At 50.2% G+C, this 21,781-nt stretch overlaps 8 protein-coding genes across 8 annotated transcripts; 2 read left to right on the top strand and 6 right to left on the bottom strand.

Moving 5' to 3' along the window:
- Positions 1-488: 488 nt before the first annotated feature.
- Positions 489-4,188, bottom strand: N7539_000915 (uncharacterized protein; the record flags this gene model as incomplete). Its single annotated transcript, XM_056930519.1, has 14 exons — positions 489-805; positions 904-998; positions 1,058-1,175; positions 1,248-1,464; positions 1,532-1,593; positions 1,660-1,774; positions 1,925-2,192; positions 2,274-2,300; positions 2,358-2,530; positions 2,583-2,761; positions 2,821-2,876; positions 2,955-3,445; positions 3,539-3,591; positions 3,651-4,188. The coding sequence occupies 14 exons, from the start codon at positions 4,186-4,188 to the stop codon at positions 489-491; spliced, it is 2,709 nt and encodes a 902-aa protein (XP_056794812.1).
- A 364-nt stretch (positions 4,189-4,552) lies between these two features.
- On the bottom strand, positions 4,553-8,693 carry N7539_000914 (uncharacterized protein; the record flags this gene model as incomplete). Its single annotated transcript, XM_056930518.1, has 13 exons — positions 4,553-4,869; positions 4,957-5,051; positions 5,115-5,232; positions 5,319-5,435; positions 5,720-5,804; positions 5,871-6,246; positions 6,302-6,328; positions 6,389-6,561; positions 6,619-6,797; positions 6,854-6,909; positions 6,967-7,457; positions 7,519-7,571; positions 7,631-8,693. 13 exons carry the CDS (start codon positions 8,691-8,693, stop codon positions 4,553-4,555), a joined length of 3,150 nt encoding a protein of 1,049 aa, XP_056794811.1.
- Positions 8,694-9,728: 1,035 nt separating this feature from the next.
- On the bottom strand, positions 9,729-10,757 carry N7539_000913 (PAF acetylhydrolase family protein; the record flags this gene model as incomplete). The annotated part of the gene is made up of 1 exon (XM_056930517.1): positions 9,729-10,757. One exon carries the CDS (start codon positions 10,755-10,757, stop codon positions 9,729-9,731), a length of 1,029 nt encoding a protein of 342 aa, XP_056794810.1.
- A 1,489-nt stretch (positions 10,758-12,246) lies between these two features.
- On the top strand, positions 12,247-13,087 carry N7539_000912 (uncharacterized protein; the record flags this gene model as incomplete). The annotated part of the gene is made up of 3 exons (XM_056930516.1): positions 12,247-12,262; positions 12,331-12,663; positions 12,777-13,087. The coding sequence occupies 3 exons, from the start codon at positions 12,247-12,249 to the stop codon at positions 13,085-13,087; spliced, it is 660 nt and encodes a 219-aa protein (XP_056794809.1).
- A 393-nt stretch (positions 13,088-13,480) lies between these two features.
- Positions 13,481-17,716, bottom strand: N7539_000911 (uncharacterized protein; the record flags this gene model as incomplete). The annotated part of the gene is made up of 3 exons (XM_056930515.1): positions 13,481-16,115; positions 16,178-16,279; positions 16,857-17,716. 3 exons carry the CDS (start codon positions 17,714-17,716, stop codon positions 13,481-13,483), a joined length of 3,597 nt encoding a protein of 1,198 aa, XP_056794808.1.
- A 17-nt stretch (positions 17,717-17,733) lies between these two features.
- N7539_000910 (uncharacterized protein) lies at positions 17,734-18,166 on the bottom strand (the record flags this gene model as incomplete). The annotated part of the gene is made up of 2 exons (XM_056930514.1): positions 17,734-18,028; positions 18,078-18,166. The coding sequence occupies 2 exons, from the start codon at positions 18,164-18,166 to the stop codon at positions 17,734-17,736; spliced, it is 384 nt and encodes a 127-aa protein (XP_056794807.1).
- Positions 18,167-18,660: 494 nt separating this feature from the next.
- Positions 18,661-20,241, top strand: N7539_000909 (putative transcription factor Rap1; the record flags this gene model as incomplete). The annotated part of the gene is made up of 4 exons (XM_056930513.1): positions 18,661-18,741; positions 18,795-18,886; positions 18,942-19,182; positions 19,255-20,241. The coding sequence occupies 4 exons, from the start codon at positions 18,661-18,663 to the stop codon at positions 20,239-20,241; spliced, it is 1,401 nt and encodes a 466-aa protein (XP_056794806.1).
- Positions 20,242-20,600: 359 nt separating this feature from the next.
- N7539_000908 (uncharacterized protein) lies at positions 20,601-21,760 on the bottom strand (the record flags this gene model as incomplete). The annotated part of the gene is made up of 7 exons (XM_056930512.1): positions 20,601-20,619; positions 20,685-20,710; positions 20,783-21,188; positions 21,262-21,341; positions 21,402-21,444; positions 21,502-21,682; positions 21,754-21,760. The coding sequence occupies 7 exons, from the start codon at positions 21,758-21,760 to the stop codon at positions 20,601-20,603; spliced, it is 762 nt and encodes a 253-aa protein (XP_056794805.1).
- Positions 21,761-21,781: the final 21 nt, after the last annotated feature.

Here is a 21,781-nt window from a genome sequence, read left to right as displayed (position 1 = left end):
TATCAACCTGTAACAGTTATCCCATGGAACAGTGGGTGCAGCTGCTTCTGTATCAATATGTGCTTCAAAATTGACCTCATTACCTGTTTCTTGTTACTTTGCAGAGTTTCTCTACAGACCATGTGATCAATGTCAATGTCTGATTGCAATCATTCTTGGGTAATTGTTCTCACTAGACGGGCTTCCATGAAGCACGTCTTGGACATTTGAGCCGACTTAGATACTCATCAGCCGCGGCCCAGACTCGTGCATCCCCAAATTTGCCCACTGCTCCCGTTCGTCACCAACTGCTCGCTAAGAGACTGGGTTCCCTGGAGATCTCTTCACGGGAACTCCAAGCACTGATCTCTCCTTCCCGAATTCAAACTTGTCCTCAATTCTTCGTGAATTTTCAGGACATCGGAATACCCCCGGCACTTTTCCTTCCCCTCATCAAGCGTCGTAGGAAAATGTCAAGCCGAGTGAACACTCCGACACAATCTGAACTTTCAACTGCTTGTCAGCTGCAGCGACTTTGAAGCACGATCCAGTGACTCCTGAAGGAGTGGAATCTTTTTCGCCAGCTCCTTCGCCAGTTCCGGCTCTGCTTCCGGCTCGGGTGTCTCTTCACTTGACATGGTCACGCCGGCAAAGTCCCCCGCGATCAAGTCAATCTGACCCTCTAACTCCTTCTTGACAGTCACCATGGAGGCTTTGATTGTGTTCTGGTAGAAAGACTTGGTGGACTCAAGATACTTGGCGTAGAAATCTTGGTCGGATAGATGGCGTTGCATGGCTTCTTTCCGTCTTCTGTCGCTGCCTACTCCTAAATCCCCCGGCGGGAGAAGTCAGCGCAGTGAAGTTGCTTGGCTGGCACTCACCATGCCCGCCGGCCTTGTAGGCTGGAATACATTCCATACGAACCTGACTCTCTGCTGCATGCGTTGTACACCTGACGCATCAGATCTGCGATCAAGGCACTGTGATTGTGGCCATCAAGGGTATGTTGCCTCGCTAGTCTAGCCAGATATCAATCAAAATTGGATTCGGAGAAGAGTTGCAAAGTTTCTCGACATACTTGACTTTCTGTTGAAACTCGGACATGCAATGCGATAGGGCCTGCTGCATATTCTCTCCCCGGTGCCGCAAGGCAAGAATCAGATTTTCAATGACATCTGGAGCTGCGTGACGATGAGCTGTAACAAGAGAACCAGAGTGAGTCAAGAACAGTACCTCTGTCCAGTCTCTCAGTGCGAGGCTCAATGTACCTTTGATTCTAGTCGAGAAATTCTCAAAGAGACCGGTGATACTCTTGCTCATGCGTAACTTGTGAGCCAAGAGCCATTCATCCACCATGTCCCAACGGGGATCGAGCCATGACCGCACTTGTTCCTTGAGCTGGTCATTCCAGCAGGAATAACCCCTTTTTCTGGTCGTATGAGTTCCATATTTTCTGCAAAGGGCGGCATAGCTTGTCCAGTGCCACTTTGTGGTACATTAGCCACTTGCAGCAACTTCTCAGAATTATGTTCTATCGCATGAGACGACTTACTCCTCTCCACTTTTCACTCACTGTGATGAACTCTGTCATCATTAGTTTGTCTACATGAGAGCCTATGGCTCCGGTTAGGTTCTGCTTGACAATGATGATTCACCGCATGGCCAGGAGAGTTGACTCACGAAGATGCTCGATGACAAGGTTCTCAAAAGTCGGCAGTGCCTCCTTTTGAACAGCGATCAACAATCCCGAGGGCGAGAGAAGCGCCTTGAAAATGTCAGCACTACCACCGAGTACCTATGGAGAAATCAGTGACTGAGCCGTTGCGCTCAAATATACCTGTCGCAAAGAGCCTTCTGCAGTTTGAAGCACCGCTTGTAGCTTCTCAGCTTCTTCAGCCTCGACAGACTCATGGCCCATCAGCATTCATTGATGAATCGAATGAACCAGCGCGGGCACTTCATGCTGAATGTAAGCCACGGCGGAAACCGTTCGAGCTTCTGCAGGTATTCCTCGACAGTATGTCTGCAGCTCACCAACTCCGCTCAAATCTCTGTATTTCTTGGCAAGTTTCGATGGTGGATTTCTGTAAAGCTCATTTCCAATACAAAATATACGAATCGTTTGAGTTTCGCGATTCTCTCGTTTCTGGATTGCGTCACGAAGCTCCCTCTTTACTGATTCGTTGCGATTGCTCATCAAAATGGCTTTCCGTCTTTTTTATCGCTGGTTAGAACTCGCGGGAGAACTCATGCACACAAGGGTCCATCAAGATGAATTGTTCGTGCATACTCACTTGAATTGAAGTGTGTAGATTTGATCACTGTCACAGTGTCAGTTGATATTCACAAAGGTACAGATGAGGAAACAACATGCGTACTCGTTCATCGCTTCCATCATGGCAAGTCCGGCCATCGCGTTTCCCCGAGCAGTCCTCCTCTCGCGCCCAATTTCATGTGTCCGAGTCTCGAGATATTCAATTTCAGCGTTGATCTTTCTAATCCGTTCGGCGAAGGGGCTTTTTCCACGAGCCAGCTCGTCTGGGGAAATCTCCTGCGCATTGAATATTAGAGTATGTCTCAGCGCGACGTTGACACACACTCACATCTGCCCGCGTACAGACAATGCGGATCTGCTTTGTTTGTCCGCACTTTTTGATGATCTCGTAAATCGACTCATTCGAAACACAGCGCGCTATTGGAGTCACAATAAAGACCTCGTCACACGTGTGCGCAAGGTACTTTTCAGTAGCTCGTACTCTTGCGTGATTCGTATCGCGCAGGCCTAGCACGTTTTAGCACAACAAATCAACCCAAGAGTGGGAAACATGGGAGACTGGTCACCTGGTAAGTCCGCAAGCACCAGGCCATGCTCAAGTAATGGTAGGTGAAGGAAAATACTATAGCATCTATCAGCAATTCTGTATACTGACCATACCACCGTCGATGAGCGTCAAAGGGGCCATATCTCAACTTACCGAACAAGCTTGATGAAAGGCCATAGAACCGGTGCATTGAGGTCTTCCGGATCGCTTGTGAGATGATCCAACTCGATCTTGCAGGCTTCTAGGTCTTTAGCAACAACGGAATGGTGCAACGAACTTTCCCCTTTTGACCCAAAAGAAAGACTTTCAAGAGCGGTCTGTTTCAGTTCCTCCAAGATGTCCAGCTCCTTGTTTGGCTGCAAAAAGTAGTCCAAGTCATACTCCTTGCGAGACCTGAATATAGCCTGTAAGGTATCATACGATCTCTCTCCAATTGTTTCATATTCACTCCAGTCCTCTTCCGCAAGCACAGTACGATCTGTTGTGTTATATGCGCGTCGGATGCTGCGTAGTAGTTCTTCCAGGAGCTCAGCGACCTCTTCTTCACTCATGAAGTCGGTCTCAATGGTGTAAGGAGTCGGGTGCTTGTCGTCCAGGTATCTATATTCCATCGGTACGGATGTACAAGCCGCTCCAGCTCCGCTCTGGACGCAAATTCAAAGGTCAGCCCATGATTAGCTCATGAAAACCTGACAACTCCTACTACCGATACTCCATGGGTGAAACCATAATCATACCGAGCGTGCGAGCCCCCTTTGACCCATAATCGAGTTGATCAGAGAACTCTTGCCTAAAACGAGTCAGCACATCATGGAGTGGTCAAGACCCATGAATTCTCCAGGCTCTTACCCGCTCCAGTGTCCCCAATCAAGCCAACAATACGTTCCTCTCGATCTTGGAAATCTCCCAGCTTCTTAGTCTCTTGAGCAAGAAGATGTATCTTTGATTGCGTGTCTTGAGAACGCGAACAGCCGTCAATCGTCTGCCGTAAATCTTGAAGCTGTGTCGTGACGGCTTTCAAGTTTTTCTGGCAGTTCAGACTGTCTATCAAATGATTGCCAACTTCGTCCTCATCATCCGCCTGACTTTCCTGAGAGAATGGGTCTGCGGGAGTCTGAGATCGTGACTGGCACGTACGTTGCTGCTTGCTGTCGTACTTCCCTCGAAGGGAGCTGGGATGCTCGAGAAACCTCTGTCTTTTCCTGGGGCTGACCGGGACGTTCTCTTCTTCCTCGCCTTCATCCTCGAAGTCCTCCCAGTACCACGCGCCAAGTCTTGTCTCGCCGTCCAGGGCCAGCAAGAGTTCTGTAGTTCGAGAGAACAAGTCTTCGGACTCTCGAAAATGGGTCTCGCCGACCCCTTCATCATCTGAGTGAGCTGCTTTCATTTCGAAGCTCGAGTTTGGATCCGTAAGAGAGTTAAACTAAGGAATGCGTTTATTTTGATTGTTGTGGTTCTACTTTTATGTGCGTAGAGATCGGAGACTCGACGTGACGTACGAGATATTGGAAAGTAAGGTAGTCGGTTGATTGCATGGAGTCAGAAATACTGCTGTGAGCCCTATGGGAAGATTTAAATTAGTTCGTCAGGAGGTCTCCCAGCTCACGGCCACTGCCCGTTAACCGCCGTCAATTTCCTTTTACAGTGGCATCTACCGATTTATATGAAGAAGCTCAGCTCGAGTGAGCACAGGGAAACTTCCGGTCAAGAATAAGAGATGGATGGATTGAATAACGATAAAGTAAACACATTCAAAAGCCGAGTCGTGAAACAGCTTCAGTCGCAAGGCCCAAATATTCTTCAACCTTAGGCAGTCTTCGCTCCAAGCGGATAGTCACCTCGGAATCCCTCTCGGTCTCTGGAGTTTCACCAGTGGGTAGTATCACAGAGTTGATGTCATCCGCAAGTCGCTGTACTTGCTCCGACAGTTCAACATTCAGCGTAGCCAAAGGTTCGTTGACAGCATGCAAGTATGTATCACGAACACTGCTCGCGTATCTTTCGTAAAGATCATTGTTTGACAGATGACGATACATGATGCGTTTGCGTCTGCTGTCACTTCCTTCTCCTTTGAGTTAGAAACCCCCGGTTAGCAAAAGAGTCCGGTATCAGCGCACAGCCAAACCTCCTGCTGCTGTATATGGTGGCCACAAACCTGATTCCATATTACATTGATTGTATGCAGCACGCATCAGATCTGCTATGAGAGAGCTGTGGTTGTGGCCATAAAGTGTATGCTGCTTCAGGTCACTTGAGATCCCAGTGTTAGCGTTTTTATGAGATCGCATTGCTTACGAAAGCAGTCTTACTCACCGGATGACCCGGAAGATCTGATCAAAATAGCGTTCGAATTTCCGATAAATATTCATTTGTCGACACCCCAGTGTACAAAGGAGATTAGAAACTGCACCTGGTGCAACCTGGGTGAACACTGAAGTTCAAACTGTTAGCATGAGCGGGATGGGCTTCTACCAGCCTATGTCGAAGAAGTCTTTTAGTGTAGGAAATAAACTATACCCTGTATCTGTGCGAAAATTCCTTCGAAGAGTTTGGACAAGGCTTGCTGGAGGGAATCCTTTTTGGCATACAGCTGCGATTCCAGCCTTTCCCAATAGACGCCAAGTTCGGGTCGCACTTGCTGCATTAGTTCATCGTTCCAGCAAGCTGACCCTGCGGCCCTTGTTGCATGAGTTCCATGCCGGCGACAAAATGCGGCATAGGTTGAGTGATGCCACTAGCGATGTTTCCGTCAACATCTGTCTGCTACTTTGGAAACTGACATAGGGACAACACACATTTTTCCATACACTGCTGGTATTGAGGAACTTCCCCATCATCCACTTCATTCTCAGAGGATCTACATTGATCTTCAGATTTGCTCACGAAGAATGGAGGATCTCATTTTGAGGCTTACTCACTAAGATTGAGCATTACTGTTCCCTCGAATGCCGCAACAGTCATTTTGTGAATCTCACTGACACAGCCTTGACCGAAAGTAAAGCTCTGCCATGGATGTCAGCTTATCAGACCAAAAGCGGGTTCCAGAACCGAGTCTAATAGCTTACATACCTCGCGGAGAGATATTTCGCTCTGATCAACAATCTCTCTGAGTTCATCGGCCCCCGCGGACGACTCCGGATATCGGCCTGCAAGGCACCAGTGCTGAAGAGAGCGCACAAGTGCCGGCACCTCATTCTTGATGTATGCCGCTGCAGACAACATTCTCGCCTCCGCAGGCACTGAACGACAGTATACCTGCAGTTCCTTCACTCCACTCAATGCCCTGTGATCATCAGTTAATCGGGTGGGAGGGCTTGAGTAAATTTCATTGCCAACACAAAACACAATGATTGCCTGATCTCGGTCATTCTCTCTTTTTTCAATGGCCTTGATGAGATCTCTAGTCACGGACTCATTTCGCTCCTTCATCAGGGATGCCAGACGTCTATTATCTGCCATTAGTACAAGCCCCCTTTGTTAGGACAGTGATATGCACGCACTCATAGCGACGCTGGTGCACCTCATCTCTGTAGAGTGAACTAGTCAGTTTACTTTTTTCAAAGCCCGTCCACGAGAGGTTCTCTTACTCTGTCATCGCTTCAATAAGTGCGAGCTTTGCTATCTCATCACCCTGGGCTTTCTGTCGTTCGCGGGCCGCCCGGGCGACTTTGATCTCCAGTTCCTTGATCTTTGCATTCATTTTTTTGACCTGCTTGGCAAATGGGGTGGTGCCTCGCGCAGATTCTTCCGGTGATATTTCCTATTTGTGGGACATTGAGCACCAAGACGACCTCCGCGCAATCTATAGCATACTCACGTCTGCCTTTGTACAAACAATCCTGATGCGTTTCATCTTTCCACACTTATTCATAATCTCGTAAATCGACTCATTGGAGACGCATCTGGATATGTTTGCAACGATGAACACTTCATCACACTTCGCCGCGAGGTATTTCTCCGTCGCGCGTACTCTGGCATGATTCGTGTCTCGCAACCCTGGGAGACTTCAGCATCACAATATGCTCATGACAGGCAGGAGAAGGTCATTTTACCTGGAAGATCCGCAAGCACTAGTCCATGCTTGAGAATCGGAAGATTGATGTAGACACTAGCTGCAGTTTAGAGGCCGACTTCATTCACACTGTTGTTCGTCTGCTCAACGTACCGAATCAACTTGATGAAAGGCCATAAAGCAGGTCTATTGCTGTCTTCTGGACCACTTGTAAGAACATCGAGCTGCTCTTTGCAATCTTCTAAGTCATCTGCGACGAATAATAACTGTGACGAATCAGAGCCTGTCAGCCGAGACGACAGTGCCCGCAAAGCTTCTTCTTTCAAGGCGCTCAGTATCTCGTTCTCTTTGCCTGGCTGAGAGAGATATTCGAGAGTCAAATCTTCCCGGCCGTGAAAGATTGCCTCCAGGGTCTCATGTGACTTCTTTCCAATTGCTTCGTATTGCTCCCAGTTTTCATCTCCGATCAAGCTTCGTTCGGGCTTACCGCAAACTCGCCAGATGCTGCGCAGAAGCTCATCGATCAATTCTGAAACTTCCGTTTCGCTCATGAACTCGGCTTCAATTGTGTAGGAGTGTGGGTGGCTGTCGTCGATGTATCGGTACTCCATTGGCACGGAAGTGCATGCTGATCCAGCACCACTCTGGTTGCAGATTCTTAGTATTGCTGATCACCGGTCAATGTATGGATGATGCAACTCATACCGAGCGCGCCAGTCCTCTCTGGTCCAATATCGAGTTTATAACAGAGCTTTTGCCTACAACACAGTAAGCTTAGTTGATCTTTGCCTCGTCGCATTGTATACTTAGGACTGACCCGCTCCGGTCTCGCCGATGAACCCGAGGATACGTTCTTCCCGGTCCTCGAACAGGCTGAGTTTTTGAGTCTCTTGGCAAATTCTAGAAAGCTTGCTATCGGAGTCTTGCGACAGTTGACAGCTCTGCATTCTCCGACAAAGCTTTCTAAGTTGATCGGTAACCAGCTTCAATTGCTTTTGAAATTCGGGGTCGTCAATTGGGTCAAGAGCTTCTCCGTTACTCTCGTAGTCTTCGGGCTTCACTTCGATTGCCAATGCAGAGGCGTCAGATTCATCGTCACGGATTTCTAGCTCTTCCTCGTCTTGATCGGCTCGACTCTGTTTGGACTCATGGGTCGCAGAACCTGCATTTGCTGGATTAGCCAGAGGTCCACCATTCTCCTTAGGTGGGAATGTGTGTTCCGAGTCATAAACAGTCAGCTTCGTAGGAGCTTCGGTCAGCTCACCATATACTCGCAGCTTCTCGAATTGAAAGGGCAGGCCGTGATCTCGTTTGGGGCAGGCCTCGTTGGCTCCGCAAAATATATGGGAGCTCCCAAAGAGTGTTCCTTGGCTCGATTTGAAATTCTCTGTTTTGCTGGCAGCTGTAGTGGGCTCCTCACTCGAGTCAGGTAGACTTGACTGTGACCCCCAAATTTGACCATTCTCCACGTCCCTGGAAAGTATGGCGCTTCCTGATCGCTGCGCGCCAAGTCCAAAAAGAGGTTGTGACGTTGAAGAATGAGATAGAGTAATGCGATGTATCGGTAATTCTTTCCGTCGAGTCTGAGTTGTTTCCGCTATAATGGGAAACGAGATGGATGGTTCGACTCTCTCATTTGACTGCTTTGATTGCCCGAAGTTGGTAGTGCCACCTTCACGCTCTCGGATATCAAGTGTAGAAGGTACTGTTTGGCCACTGTCTGAAGGTCCCGGTGGAGGATTGTTCTCATGAGCGGATGAGAAGGGGGGAATAGGGACATTGTCCTGAAGCAGATTTCTGCGCTTCCAGGGCCACGCGGGAATAGAATTGTCAGGGAATGATGACGGATTGCATTTGAAGTCCCCAGAGCTAAACTCCATTTTGTAAAAGTAGCTCGATCAATCTGATGCTAATTAATCAGGAAGGAGTTTATTCTGAAATGAGCGAACAATGGAAGTGAGTATTGGCTCGGCTCTTATGATGATCAAATAGTGACAACCACTTACTAGTCTCCATTTTCAGTCACCACCGGCCCCCACTAGACCAAGAGGAGAATGACTGGGACACACACATGCCCCATTTTCGTTGATCTGCAATATGTCGCCATTTCGCCTAGCGATGCAAGCAGGTGGTGCGCTCTGCAAAGGGAGGGGCTAGCGACATGGTGCTGCGCTAGCAGGCCTTTGGCGGCTCAGAGGGAAGGTACCAGTACCTCTAACACGGGGACGATAAAGAACAGTTCGCTTCTCAGAGGATGTTGTCTTCCTTCATTTCTGTGGATTGTGTCTGGTTGCCCTCAAAGAACGAACGATCTGCCGTATTTCGCGTATCTATCAAGGTGTTTTCGAGATTGACCAGGTCTCCAGTTCCGGACTCGATCGTGCGGGGAGGCGCTTCAATCCAATGGTAGAACACGATGGGATTGACACTAATGCATGAATATCCTTGTCATAGCACAGAGGCCGTGTGACATGGTATGGAACAGGCTACCTGCACGACAGCCTTCTCAACAGCAAGTTTCTGGCTGCGCAGAGTAACCCATTCGGCCTGCGTGGCCTACTGGAATGGTATGATCTCGCTCAGCTACTGTCGCTATCTTTGGGAATTGCGAGTGTCATGGTCGTCGAATCTTTGAGTCTCGGAAAGCTTCATCACCCACCTCCACATCTGATCATTTGAAAGTGCGCCAGTCTGTGGACCTACGTGCAACGTTCCATGCCCTCAAAAGCCGGACTTGCCGACCCAGTCCACGTTTCATGCGACAATGTGCGCCAAACACGAAGATAGCCAGTACATTGCGATGTTTTCTCTATCTCAAATTAACCCACTCTCCGCGTGACTCGATACAAATTATACATGTGCCTATTACGGTCGACATCAATGCTGGCTGCATGAAACGTGATCATCTCTTTCGCTCAGACCCTGTCCTCGGCCGCCCCCAGATGCGGAAGCGCCTTCAAGGCAGCACGCGCCTCGGACCAGGCCTGATCATCCGGATAAAGAGCACTGCGCAAATAAGCCCAAGTCGTTCGTTGGACCATGGCGAGCCGCTCGGGACTTTCATCGTCAGTGGCCTCCGCGACGTCGTAACCGGATACCCCTCCCAACCCGTGCTTTCCATCTTTCACCGTGAGGAGCGACTTGGGGCCTGGACTATGGTGATACGCGTCTGCATGGTACTCAGCGCCACGAGTTGTCAAGAATGGAAACCCATCCTGGTCCCCAATCACTACCATTGCAGGGGCCGACATATCGGCATGACTATGGTATATCAATTCGGTGTTTAGGGCAGCAGGGCCCATGCCGTCTCCATTTCTTCCATCCCCGGGGCTTGCAAGAAGCACCCCGGCTTTGATACGAGGCTCCCGGGCATTTTCAAAGGACTTGAGGGAAGGATTGGTTCCTCGTGCACCGAGAAGTCGGCTTGCTGTATGGCCGCCCCCTGAGTGGCCAACCACAGCAATACGTCCACGATCCAGACGGCCTTTGATGTTTGGGAAGAGTGTCTCAATTTGGTCCAGCTCGTCGATGATGAGCTTGCAGTCCGCCACACGGCTTTCCAAGAACCAAGGAGCTTCTGGGTCGTCTTGGATGGTGAGGTTGAGAGATCGAGAACCCAGATGCGTGGGCTGGATGACGACGAAGCCGTGTGAGGCCCAGAAGTTGGCGATCGGGGCGTATCCATTCAGTGAGGAAAGGTTATTCGACGGGCCTTGGCCGTGGGAAAGGAGGATGATCGGCAGATTCTCTCCTATGACAGGTGCGGATACACGAAGGTGCAAGTCCATGATGCGATCTGGGGCCGGCAGCACAAGCGGACTCATCGAGATGACAGGCTGCGTGGCATTGATGGGTAGCTTTGCGGCATCTCCGATCAAGGCATGGTCCGGCAAATTAGCACGACGAACGGTGGGTTTTTTGGGTGAGCGCTGGTCGACAGTCATGATGATATTGAGATCAGTGGACACTGTTCTGAGACTGGATTTCGTCAAAGAATTATGTATCAGATAAAATGGATGTCTGATGAAGCCTTTGTCAAGACTGATGGTGATATTTGTGTCATTAGGGCAGCAGAGTCCATGATTCTTATATTCCAGTGATCATCTCGCCCGTTCTGCTCGATATTACTATCGGATCTAACAGTGTTAATGCCGTCGAAGTCTTCTCTACAGACGATACTCCTCGGGTACACTCAGGGTTCCAAAGACCGAGCAGCTGAAAGCTATCATCGACCACAGATGGGAACTCGTCTTGGGCACTCGTCTTTGGGGCCCCACTGGCGTTTCAAAACCATCAAGGTGAAATTCCGCCATGCTTACGAAATACAAGACATCATCCAAGCTCCGCTATGGCTGAGAGGGAGAGAGGTGTGACTTGTTTGATCGGTCTTTAGAGCGCATCGACGGCGTTAGGTCTTTGGGGCAGCCGCTGCACGACGGGACTCCTCACGCGGAACAAAACTTACCTAAGCGCCCTCGATCTCCGGGACTAACGTGGTTCGGGCCGCAGCTGGGGATCCCAGCGATTGCCCGTCTACTGATACTACATTAGTCAATTGATTCGTGAAATCCAAATAGGATACCAAGTGCAGCATGAGCTATGAATCAGGCGATGGGGAGCCATTTCTTGATATGCTTGGCATGTGCCCAGGCTTCACCTATAGTCTATAGGGGTCTGATGTCGCCAAGTCGATACTATCCCTGACGAAAGGCACATGGAAAAATCGCTGGAATATACATACTGGAATCTTCCCCTTTCACCTCAACGGGGTTGTACTATTCTTTCGTGGCGGAGGCTCTCCGTAACACCGCCAAGCCTAGGTATAACCTACCGACGCACCGTACGTACTACGTAGTACGTACCACTACGTAGTTGCACAGCAAGCATGAGGAACCTCGAATGTCACCGTTGAGAAATAAAAAAACCCGTGCGCTAGCATTGAACGAAATCCCGCACCGGTAGAGCAAGCTAGGCCAGAGAAACAATCCCGATAGACTGATCGGAGACATGCAAGTCGGGCGTCGGATCCGGTCCATGTAAATCTGGAGTTGAAGCCCTGCTGGCAGCTCTTCAAGGAAGCTTCTCGGAATCGCGGCGTGCGGCCCAATCAGCAACGAGGACTGAAAGCTCTCCCGCCGTGCCGCGCGATCACTCTGCTGCCTCCAGACCATCATTACCTGGTCGGGTTCATCATCAACTTCTTTCATCCTCGCCTCGCCCTGCGAGTTCACATCTCTCGAACTTCTTCACCACATACAGCTATTTTCAATACCCTTTGTTATCGAGTCCATCCAGATCGGCACCACATACCGCTCACTCGGCCCACCCATCTGACCAGAGTGTGGCTCACACTCTTCCACAACCTAACCCCTCCATCAGCCTCGAGTCTATCTATACCTCGGCCGGAAACGCCAACTCTTTCATCGTTGCGCCATGGCGACTTACGAAAGTAAGCACTCGCCGCCTCTATCATTCAAGTCAATTTACTGACCCAATTCCACCCCCTCCCTCTTCCAGCCGAACACGACACCACCGATCCGGCATTCGCCAACGATGGTCCCCGTCGCCGCCGTCCCGATCTCTCCACGTTCTTCGCAACGCTCTCCGAAATCACACCCGGCCCGGATCACAGACCTCATGCCGTCCCTGTACCGGGCGACGTGAGCGCCGCCTTCTACTCACTGGCAGAAGCGTTCGAGGTCATGCGCCGGGATGCTTCCACGACGGCTGCACAGTCTGGCGACGGGTCAAATGGCGATGAGCTTTTGACCCAGATGATTCAGACTTTGCTCAGCGAGGCGGACACGCCTCCGAGGGAAGTAGAGGGGGTCAGTGAGGAATTCTGCGATAGTAAGTTCACCGTCCTAACCACTTATACTTCAACAAATGTGCCTTTGTTCCTTGCAGTCTCGATGCCCAAGGCTGTGAAGCGATGAGAGCTGGGATGGTGGGGGAACGAACAGCTGCTGACGGAAGCGCCCCCGTCATGACTACAGTGCTCGACCGTGTGCCCAAGTCATCCCTGGACAAGTCCCAGGTCTGCCCCATCTGCAACAATCCCTTCTTGGAGGATGAATACCCGCTTGTCGTGCGACTGCCATGCCACCCTACACATCTGTTCGATCTCGAATGCGTGCGCCCGTGGCTTCGCCTGCGGGGCACCTGTCCGCTTGACCGGACCGATTTTGCCAAGCAGCTGCGCGACAAGGACGCCGAGCGGAAGAAGCTGGTTGAAGAGGATGACGAGGAGGAGTGGGATGGCATGTATGGTTAAGTCGTGTTATGAGGGTGGCAGGAAATGTGGTTGATTGTACCGCACAGTACGTGGTAACGCTGATCAAGCAGTGGGCGGGGCATCAGTTGCATTAGAGTCACCTACTTGCTTTTATAGAGGAGAGACCTTGGCGCGATCTCGTTGGAGAAACGAGTTTCGCTATCATTTAATTCATGAAGATACCCATTTTAAAGACCACTCCGACGACTCCACCTGCACGGGAGGCTCGTCTACGCATAGTTGGAAGGGCGTGATGGTCCATATCGGTACATTTGCATTTGTCCAAAGGACTGCTGTACAAAAGACTTTTGTACAGGTTTACGCCCTTTCTAATGAGAAACACGAATGGGGCAAGCAGGGTAGCGCACGGTCAGGTTATGTGCTTTGAGAGCCTCACGATGAGGATTCTTCAGATGCACCCTTGGGGCGAATGGCCAGCTTGCCGGCCTGGTCGATCATGGCTTCGTACCCACTGCGTTCCAATACGCCACCGTCATCCCTGACCACTTCGCGGGCCTCGAGTTCTTCAACTAATCGTTGGTTCTCACGATTACCTTCGAGCAGGAACTTCAAACACATTACAGCGTGTTCCTTGATATAAGGGTTGTTGGAGTCGAAAGAGGTGCACATCAGAATCGCCTCAACGCCACCGTAGCGACGAATCTGCTCCTGCACTTCGGGGCACTTCCATACCAGGGATGAAAGCACTAGCACAACAAGCTTCTTGAGATTCCGCCATTCAAACTCGGAAGGATCCTCGGTGATCGGAGGTGACTCGGGTCGCGAGTCAACGCTGCCGGCATGGCTGTCAAGTGGGTCTGCTGGGTCACTTGGATCGTAGGGACGCTCGACGGCGACGGGTGTTGGAGATGCAGGCTTGGAATTCGTGTAGTGATTGGGAGAAGCACTGCGTGCTGGAGGTGGAGGTGGAGGAGGCACCGAGCCGAAGGAGAGGGCGCTCAACTGGCCTTTGGGAATGCTGGCCTCCAACTCCTTGATGAGGGTGACGAGGTCGTAGACAATTTCCCACTTGACCAGCAGATTCTTCCAGTCATTGTTCTCAGTCAACACCGCAAAGAATTCAAGGAATTGATACACGCCCTCGTAAACCCGTTCCATGTCCCACAAATTAAGAGGGAAATCTTCTGGCAGAGCACGGTCAGCCCGAATCTGGCCTTGAAGGTAAATCAGAGCACAGGTCTCCGGGATGATGTTTCCACGGAAGATGGTGAAGATGTATCTGACTGTCAAAACATCCACACGGCTCAAGGGCGATGGCATCCTCGGGACGCTGCCCTGTGTTGACCCCGTCACCGAAGCAGGCGAGTATTTCGCGCGGAAGATATGAGTCAGGATCTTGATGACCACGGCCTGTGCTGGCGAGATTATGTCTTTCGGCTGACCGAAGTCAGAGTAGGCGTGTGACATGAGCCCATTTCGCAGAACGGCTTCCATGATTTGGACCATCATCTTGAAGTATAGTTCGTCGTCCGGCAGATCCCAAGCAGCGATGAAGATCAGTAGTTCACGCAGCAGATTTCGACCAGTTTCCTGAGTCAGTAGGATGTGACAGCGAAGAGCCTGCATATTTCGTGATCCGTTCCTCTCTCCACCCTTGAGCCCGAAGCTATCAACAATACCAGCTTGCACGATCATAGGTAAGGCTTCGATCTCGGCTGGTCCTAAGACAAGAGGGATGTCTGTCAATAGGCCACGTTGTTGATCACCGGGGCGTCCGCGATAATCATCGTCGTCTTCATCATCATCCACATCTCCACCATCCTCGCCACGGTCAATGTCATCCTCTTCTTCCTCGTCCTCGTCCACACTCCCATCCGCATGGCCTTCCAAGCTATGAACATCATCTTCGCTCACTGTCCCGGCATCCCCGCGATCATAGTCGGCACCATCGTCTCCAATCTGGGAGGCTTCCTGTAACCGGGCCATTAATTCGTCTTTGGCTTCCTGCAGTGTCTCGGCGGCAGATTGCGACGATCGAGGTAAGCTCGTGTCGTCCTCAGTGACTGTTGCGTCCACGGAATAATCGTTGACCTCAGGTAAATCCGCCCAGCACAGCCGGGGGAAGCCCGCGGTCAAGCTCCGATCGATTGTCAAGATCGTCTTCTTCTTCATTGTTTCATGTTCATCGTCCTCTGGCAAAGCAGGAGGCAATTCGCGTGCCCTCTCCTGTAAATCCGCCCAACCGTCAACCTTGGCGCCCAGAATCGAAGTTAAAGCAGCTCGGATGTATTTAACCTGTTCAGGATCACGACCCATTTCTTGGATATCGGTCAAGTCACGTCCAAGAATCTTCTCCATGTGGTCTTTGATGTTCGCGAGCAGAAGCATCGCAGCCTCCTCTTTGATCGTTGACGGCTCACGCGGAAACTTGGCGATGGTCTCCAGAAGCAGGTCTTCCGCAGTCTGGTCATAGAGCGCTCGGATGGGAGGATTGATGACCCGCTCTCCGATCTTCACGATCGGAGCAACTCCTTCAGTCCGAGCCGTAGAATCCAGAGCTTCCTTTGGCTGGATTATATTCGTGTCCGCGGTGGAATGGTAACCGAATAGATCGAGCCACAGGACCATTTTCCGATGCTCATTGTGCATAATGAAATTATGGAGGTACTGGAGACATGTTATGAGAAGTCGCTTGTAGAGGTTAACGACTTTTTGCCAGCGCTCTTCATTGCGAGCATTCGTTTCGCCGTCAAAACCTCTCGCCGTAACGCGCACACAGGTATCTATGAGAGCAAGAACTCGCTGATCAAATCCTTTTTCAGCGGCGAGGTTCTGGGCTTTCTTGGTGGTCGCAAGAAGGTTACGAGCGATGGTACACAAGTCGTTGAGCCTTTCTATATCTTTCACTAGCGAAAAATAATTGTAGGCAATCAGATTGGACGAAGAGTGTTCGAGTGCGGCGCGAGGACTTTTCCATGCAAAGGACTGCGATTCGAGGACCGGAATTGCTTTGGTGAGCACATCTGTAAGTCCTGCCCAAATATCTGGAGACATGCCAAGATTGTGTCTTTAAAATGATTTCATTAGCTCCACTTCATGGAAAGTACACTGAGTTCATGTCTGCCATACCGAACTTCACTTTCTTGATGTGTCTTATACAAAATCTGCTTTCCAGCAACGAGCATATGCTCTAATCGCTTATCGTCAATCATGCCCCGCGTCTCATAGTGGCTAAGTGTCCCAGCTAGGATGACCTTCAACATCAGCTCCGGCGGAGTGCATAGCGGCTTATTTTCCGCCATCTTGCGCGGCAAGTCGCCTCAGATATAGAGCGGGGGCTGCTGGAATTGTCAAATCGAAGTAGGATGGATTGATCAGTCGAGGAAAGTATTGCTGCCGAAAAAGAAGAATTGTCGACAATTGGGCTTACCGCCCACACTACCGCCCCTCACCCCAGATGTACCTTCAACCAATGAATTCCGACCGTTGTCGACCTACACCAGTGGGTTCACGTGCTATCGGTCGTTGGAACATTATCATGTCCTTCCAAAGCCTACCAGGATGCACAGCTGCAGGGGGTTTCAAACCTTCGATAGACTTTTTTGGCAGTCACTTGGCACGTCTCAAGCTTTTGTCTTCGCTGGGCTTCGGCTACTTGCTAATAGATTCGTTGGGATCCATCTGGTGGACAATGCGGACAAGAGACCCCTTCTCTCTGTCGGAATGAGACCTTCAGAGTATCTCGCGTTAGATTTATTCAGAATCAGCTGACTTATTGTAGAACCTTCATCTCATCCAAGCCTCGTACTATCGGATAGACATTTCCAGAGCATCCGCAAGGTTGCGCTTGAATCCTAGATCGTAAATATTGTCGAGGTCCTCCACATGTCGAAGCATGGTCCAACGCAAGTCAATCGAACCCGATGTCGCTTCTTGTGGATAGAAGATACTGTTTCCGCCCTCCTCAAAGACAAAGCCTTCTAGCGGCGGGTGATCATCCGTCACCAAGATCTGGTTACTTTGCACCGGCCATGGCTTGTCTCCATAGTCGACCTGGGAGGGTGCGCCATCAATTTGAGTTCGATCTGCTTTGAAGACGAAGCCATCCAAGACATCTTCTTTCCAATCAGCCCATTTGGCACTCTCGTTTGTCGTCATGCCTGCCCAGATCAAGTATGTATGATAGACCAAGAAGGCGATGGCAAGAGGCGCCGTCATTACCATCAACAAGGTGACAGTGCCAATCCTAGGGTCCCTGGTGATCACAATGCCCCAGACGTGAAAATACATAGACCAACTCCTCATAGCTTCCTGTACATTCGGAGGTATGATTTTGTGCATGGTTTGTAAGAGAAGGGAATGACCCAGTGACGTGCCGTACATGAGGAGTACAGACAATGCCAGAAGAAGCGAGAGAAAGTACTTGTAGTTCTTGGCCCCAACGCAATTCATCAGCCACACGCAATGGTGGTCGTGTCGTGAGATACAAGCCTGGCAAAAACTGCAATGTTTGCTGCGGGCAGGCTTGAAACGTTTGCAGGTCGAGCAAACATGACCCGAGTGAAATAGTGCTCCGTCGTAAGGATACCTCTTCATTTCTTGCGCATGGTTGTCGGAGTCAATGTATGATTTTGTCGTCACACACTTATAAATCAGAACATAGGGCATTGTGATCAACACTACCATCAGGAAGCGGTGCACATCGGAAATCCGAGGCCATGCCACTGGTACAAAAGCACATTCTCCGATGCCGAGCAGACCGATGAAAAACACCTGGAATGACTTAGAATCATGTTCGAAGTATCATTTTTGGGAATATTTCTTACGAGGACCAGAGGGTGATTCTCGTGGAGTATATAACTGCCTGAGCGGTTCCACGCGTGAACTATCCGACCCCCGAACAAGTGCGAGTCGATCCAAGCAATACCACCCGGTAGATGCACCCATAGTAGCCGATGGAAGAAAGCGATCGGTGTTTTCCTTGATTATATTAGCTAGTTCCAGGGGAGGTTCTCCACAATGACTTTACCTGAATACGGGCAAGCGACCAAAAAGTGCCACGAACACGAATGCCGATATTCCTAGGACGACAAGAGCTGCTGTCCGTAATAAGCCCATCTTTCCAGATGGAGCGGATTTGGCTGGATGACTAGTTGTATCGAGGCTTGAAGTATATGTCAGCGAGGAAAAGAGTCCATGATGGTCTTCTCCCGGCCGCGGATTATACAACCGTACATTGGAGGTGATGGTACTGCCGTCGGCCACTGTGCCGGTCGTTTGCCATTAGAGTCAATCACGTGATGTTGCTTCTTTCGCTGTCCCTCTGCAGATTGGTCTTGTCGTGATACATCTCATCTGCCAAAGATCTTCAATGCCACAGCTCTCCTGACACTCGTTCTACAGCAGACCACAAGGACTTTGTCCACGGAATATGGTTTTCTGACGGTTACAATTTCCAAATTCCCTGTCGCCGTGAAACATTTGCAGCCCAGCCACTGGGACACGTGATCACGCGTAACAAAGACCACTGTGTGCTCGACTAAGTGTATCGCGACTAGTGAGAGACAAACAAAGCTTCCCGGTAATTTCGGCGTTACGAAGCTGCATGTAGTATGCCGAACTTATTTGGTGGGGCCAGATTCTTCTTATCTCATGCTGTTCCACAACGAAGCCAGCTGAGACTCACGATCGAGGTCTGTTAGAACTGGGATGCGTTACTGGATTCCCGACGTTGACATCTGTACAGCAAAATGGAGGTACGGTCGTCTTACTAGAAAAGGACGCGGACACAATACTCGTGGATCATTTGAAGAAATCGCAAACTCACCCTGCCAATGCGTATGTCGACCAAATTCCTTTGGAAATGAGGGCTAGGAACTGATTTGTTCTGCAGACTTTCGTATCAATTCGTGGAGAAATCCGTTCGTAACGGTAAGCTGGAAGATCCTGAGCTTTACAAAGTTGGTCCATCTCCAGCTCGACCACTTGGTGCTTCCAACATTCCCACCAAGAGCACGAAGAGAAGTTACAGCCTAGAGGATGACCGGATTGTCTTCGATTGGCTCTATCCTCTAGAACAGACTCCAGGCGCACCAACACATGGAACTTCCATCTACAAGCTCCTGGCTGAGCGAGTGAGTATTGCCTCCCAACGATTGCGTGGGCCTCTTGTTGCTTGATTGAAATTGACTTAATGACCTCTTAAGTTCCCACAACATACATGGCAATCTTGGCGCAGCAGATATCTGAAGACCCTTCGGGGGAAGCCCCGTCCAGGTGGCGGTGAACCCAGGCCCGATCTCGTGTACGGGGGCCCCGAAGCAGTTCCCGGTTGTAAGAAACCGGTGACAACACCCCAGCCCCCCCAAGCAGGCTCGCTCGCTACAGGTAGAAGTCCTGCTGCTGCGACTTCGAAAGAGCTTGGGAAATCTGCGTCAAGGCCAGTAAATAACCAATCAGGCTCAAAACTTTCAACAAAACCAGAAGTCTCGGCGAGAAAACGAGAGCCGCCTTTGACCTCATCACTTGAGACCTCCGGGGCTGCAAAGAAGGCGAGGAAAGGGCCCGACAAAGCAACACCGAGCTCTGCAGTTGCCGTGCAGTCGCCTCCCGCTCAGACTCCTCTGAAGGCTAAGGAACTGGCGAGAACCCCTTCTAAGGAAGAGGTGCAAACTGAAGGTGCTCAGGCACCCAACGGGGTCCAGGAAACTATACCTCTCGAGAATGTCCCAACGTTAGACCAAAGTTTGAAGCGTCCAGCGAAAGACCAAGTTGAGGAGCATGCAGACCCTCTGTTCCAACATCTACCATTCTTTCCGACCAGTTCTGATTCTGGATCTGACGACAGTGGATCCGAAGATGCTGATGATGACAGCGACCCTGAAGAGTATCCAGATCTCCGTAGTTGGGTGAACGCACAGGTGGCAAAGGGTGTAGACGGCCCAACCGTTTTGAATGCGCTGCGCTACACCAGCATGGAACCCAGACCGGCGAAAAAGTTACTTCAAATCTTGGTCGATGGAAACTCTGTCCCGCAGAACATGCGAGGTGTGTGGACTGAGGAAGATGATCGATGCCTCCAGAGTCGCGATGCCCACGACGTTGAGCGTGTTGTCATGAAACATGGCGACAGACTGTTCAAGGCACGTTGGGAGTACCTTGAGATGGCAAGAGAAAGAGGCCTGGTTGATTAAAACGATCTTCTAAGATTAAGATACCTACAATACTCAATATTGTCAAGTATCTTTACTCGTGGGCGTGGGATCAAGCGTAGGTGCCAGCCATCAACAAATAAAGTTTCCGGACAGTCATGACCGATTGCGACGGTAGTGAATCAACAATTGCACGATCAATTTATCGTAATGGACATACAACAATTTTTGAATTGATATGCCTATGATACACTGCCAAGCCTGGCTCTGAAATTGGTAGAAGAAGAGACGCCGAATACACCGGGCCCTGTTGCGAAGAAATGTTGTCTGAATCTCCTTCGAAGTCACTGTTCATAGTTTGATAATGAAGGCCATTACGAATCCCATGTTAAACGACGCATTTACGTCTCTTTGAACACACTGAATGAGGAGTTAGCATTGTTAGGTTGCACATGGCAGAAATAATCATCATGCAGTGAACTTACAGATGGTTTTCGTAGAACTCAAGCATCTTGGACAGAGAAAAAAGTTAGAATCATCTGCGGGAATAGACTTAAGCCGTAAAGAGATTGTTTTTTCTTACTTGACGGGGGCACTTATCATAGCAAGTTTCCAATGCAACGCGGGAGCGTCGTCCGTTCTTCCAGAGCAAGAACGCATACAGTGACTTGGTCTCCTGATCTCTGATAATAGTGTCGACTCGCTCAAGCTGGCTACCCCAATCTTTAACCTTGGGAGTCCAGGAGAAATAATGCTCTTCCTCCTCGGAAGCTGCCTCTGGGTTGGACTCCTCTACTGCAGGAGCTGATGACTTTCGTCGGGATCGCTTGGACTCGGCAGGCTCAACGGAAGCCGAGGGTTCCTTGACGTGGTTCATAGACTTGCGCTTGCGGCCGGGTCCAGCCTTGGGCGCGGGCTTCGCGGCATTCTTTCGAGGGCGCCCACCGATCTTTTTGTAGTAAGCGTCCAGGATTTGCTTAGCGCCCGACCTGAGTTGAGTTGTTAGCGGAGTCCTGGCGACTATTGTGACTAAAAGTGTGGTGGACTGTAGAGTGGACGCACTTCAACGACGATTCTGGTTCCCATGTCAGGTCTTCAGGTTTATCCCAGCCTTTCCACTTCACGTGAAGCTTGAATGAGCCCTATTACAATGTTAGTGTATTCGCAAAACGGACTGAGAGAGCCGACGTAGAAAAACTTACGTCGTCCATCCACGCGTGATCAAGAATTTTCTCGACAACGAAGCTGCATTGGGTCAGACGGATCGCATCCGATAATGTCTAGAGCATACACAATACTCACACATCCTCTTCTTCTTCTTCTTCTTCTTCTTCTTCTTCTTCTTCTTCTTCTTCTTCTTCTTCCTCCTCCTCGTCTGCGGCGTCTGCGGCGTCATCCTTCACGTTCACATCCTCTTTCGCGCCATTTTTATCATCAAAGGGGATGTCGCCGGACTCCTCGTCGGAGATATCCTCAATGGGAGCTGTAAAGAGAAGTCAATCTCGGCGTCCAGGTCACCGCCCAAGCGAAGAGCATGTGGGCGCAATTACTTACGGGGCATGTTAGATCGAAAAGGTGAGGC

The sequence above is a fragment of the Penicillium diatomitis genome (genome assembly GCF_028827545.1).
Source record: "Penicillium diatomitis strain IBT 30728 chromosome Unknown utg000001l_segment0_segment0, whole genome shotgun sequence".
Taxonomy (NCBI): Eukaryota; Fungi; Ascomycota; class Eurotiomycetes; order Eurotiales; family Aspergillaceae; genus Penicillium; species Penicillium diatomitis.
The sequence above is the reverse complement of the archived record's forward strand: the minus strand, read 5'-3'. Positions and strand labels throughout refer to the sequence as shown.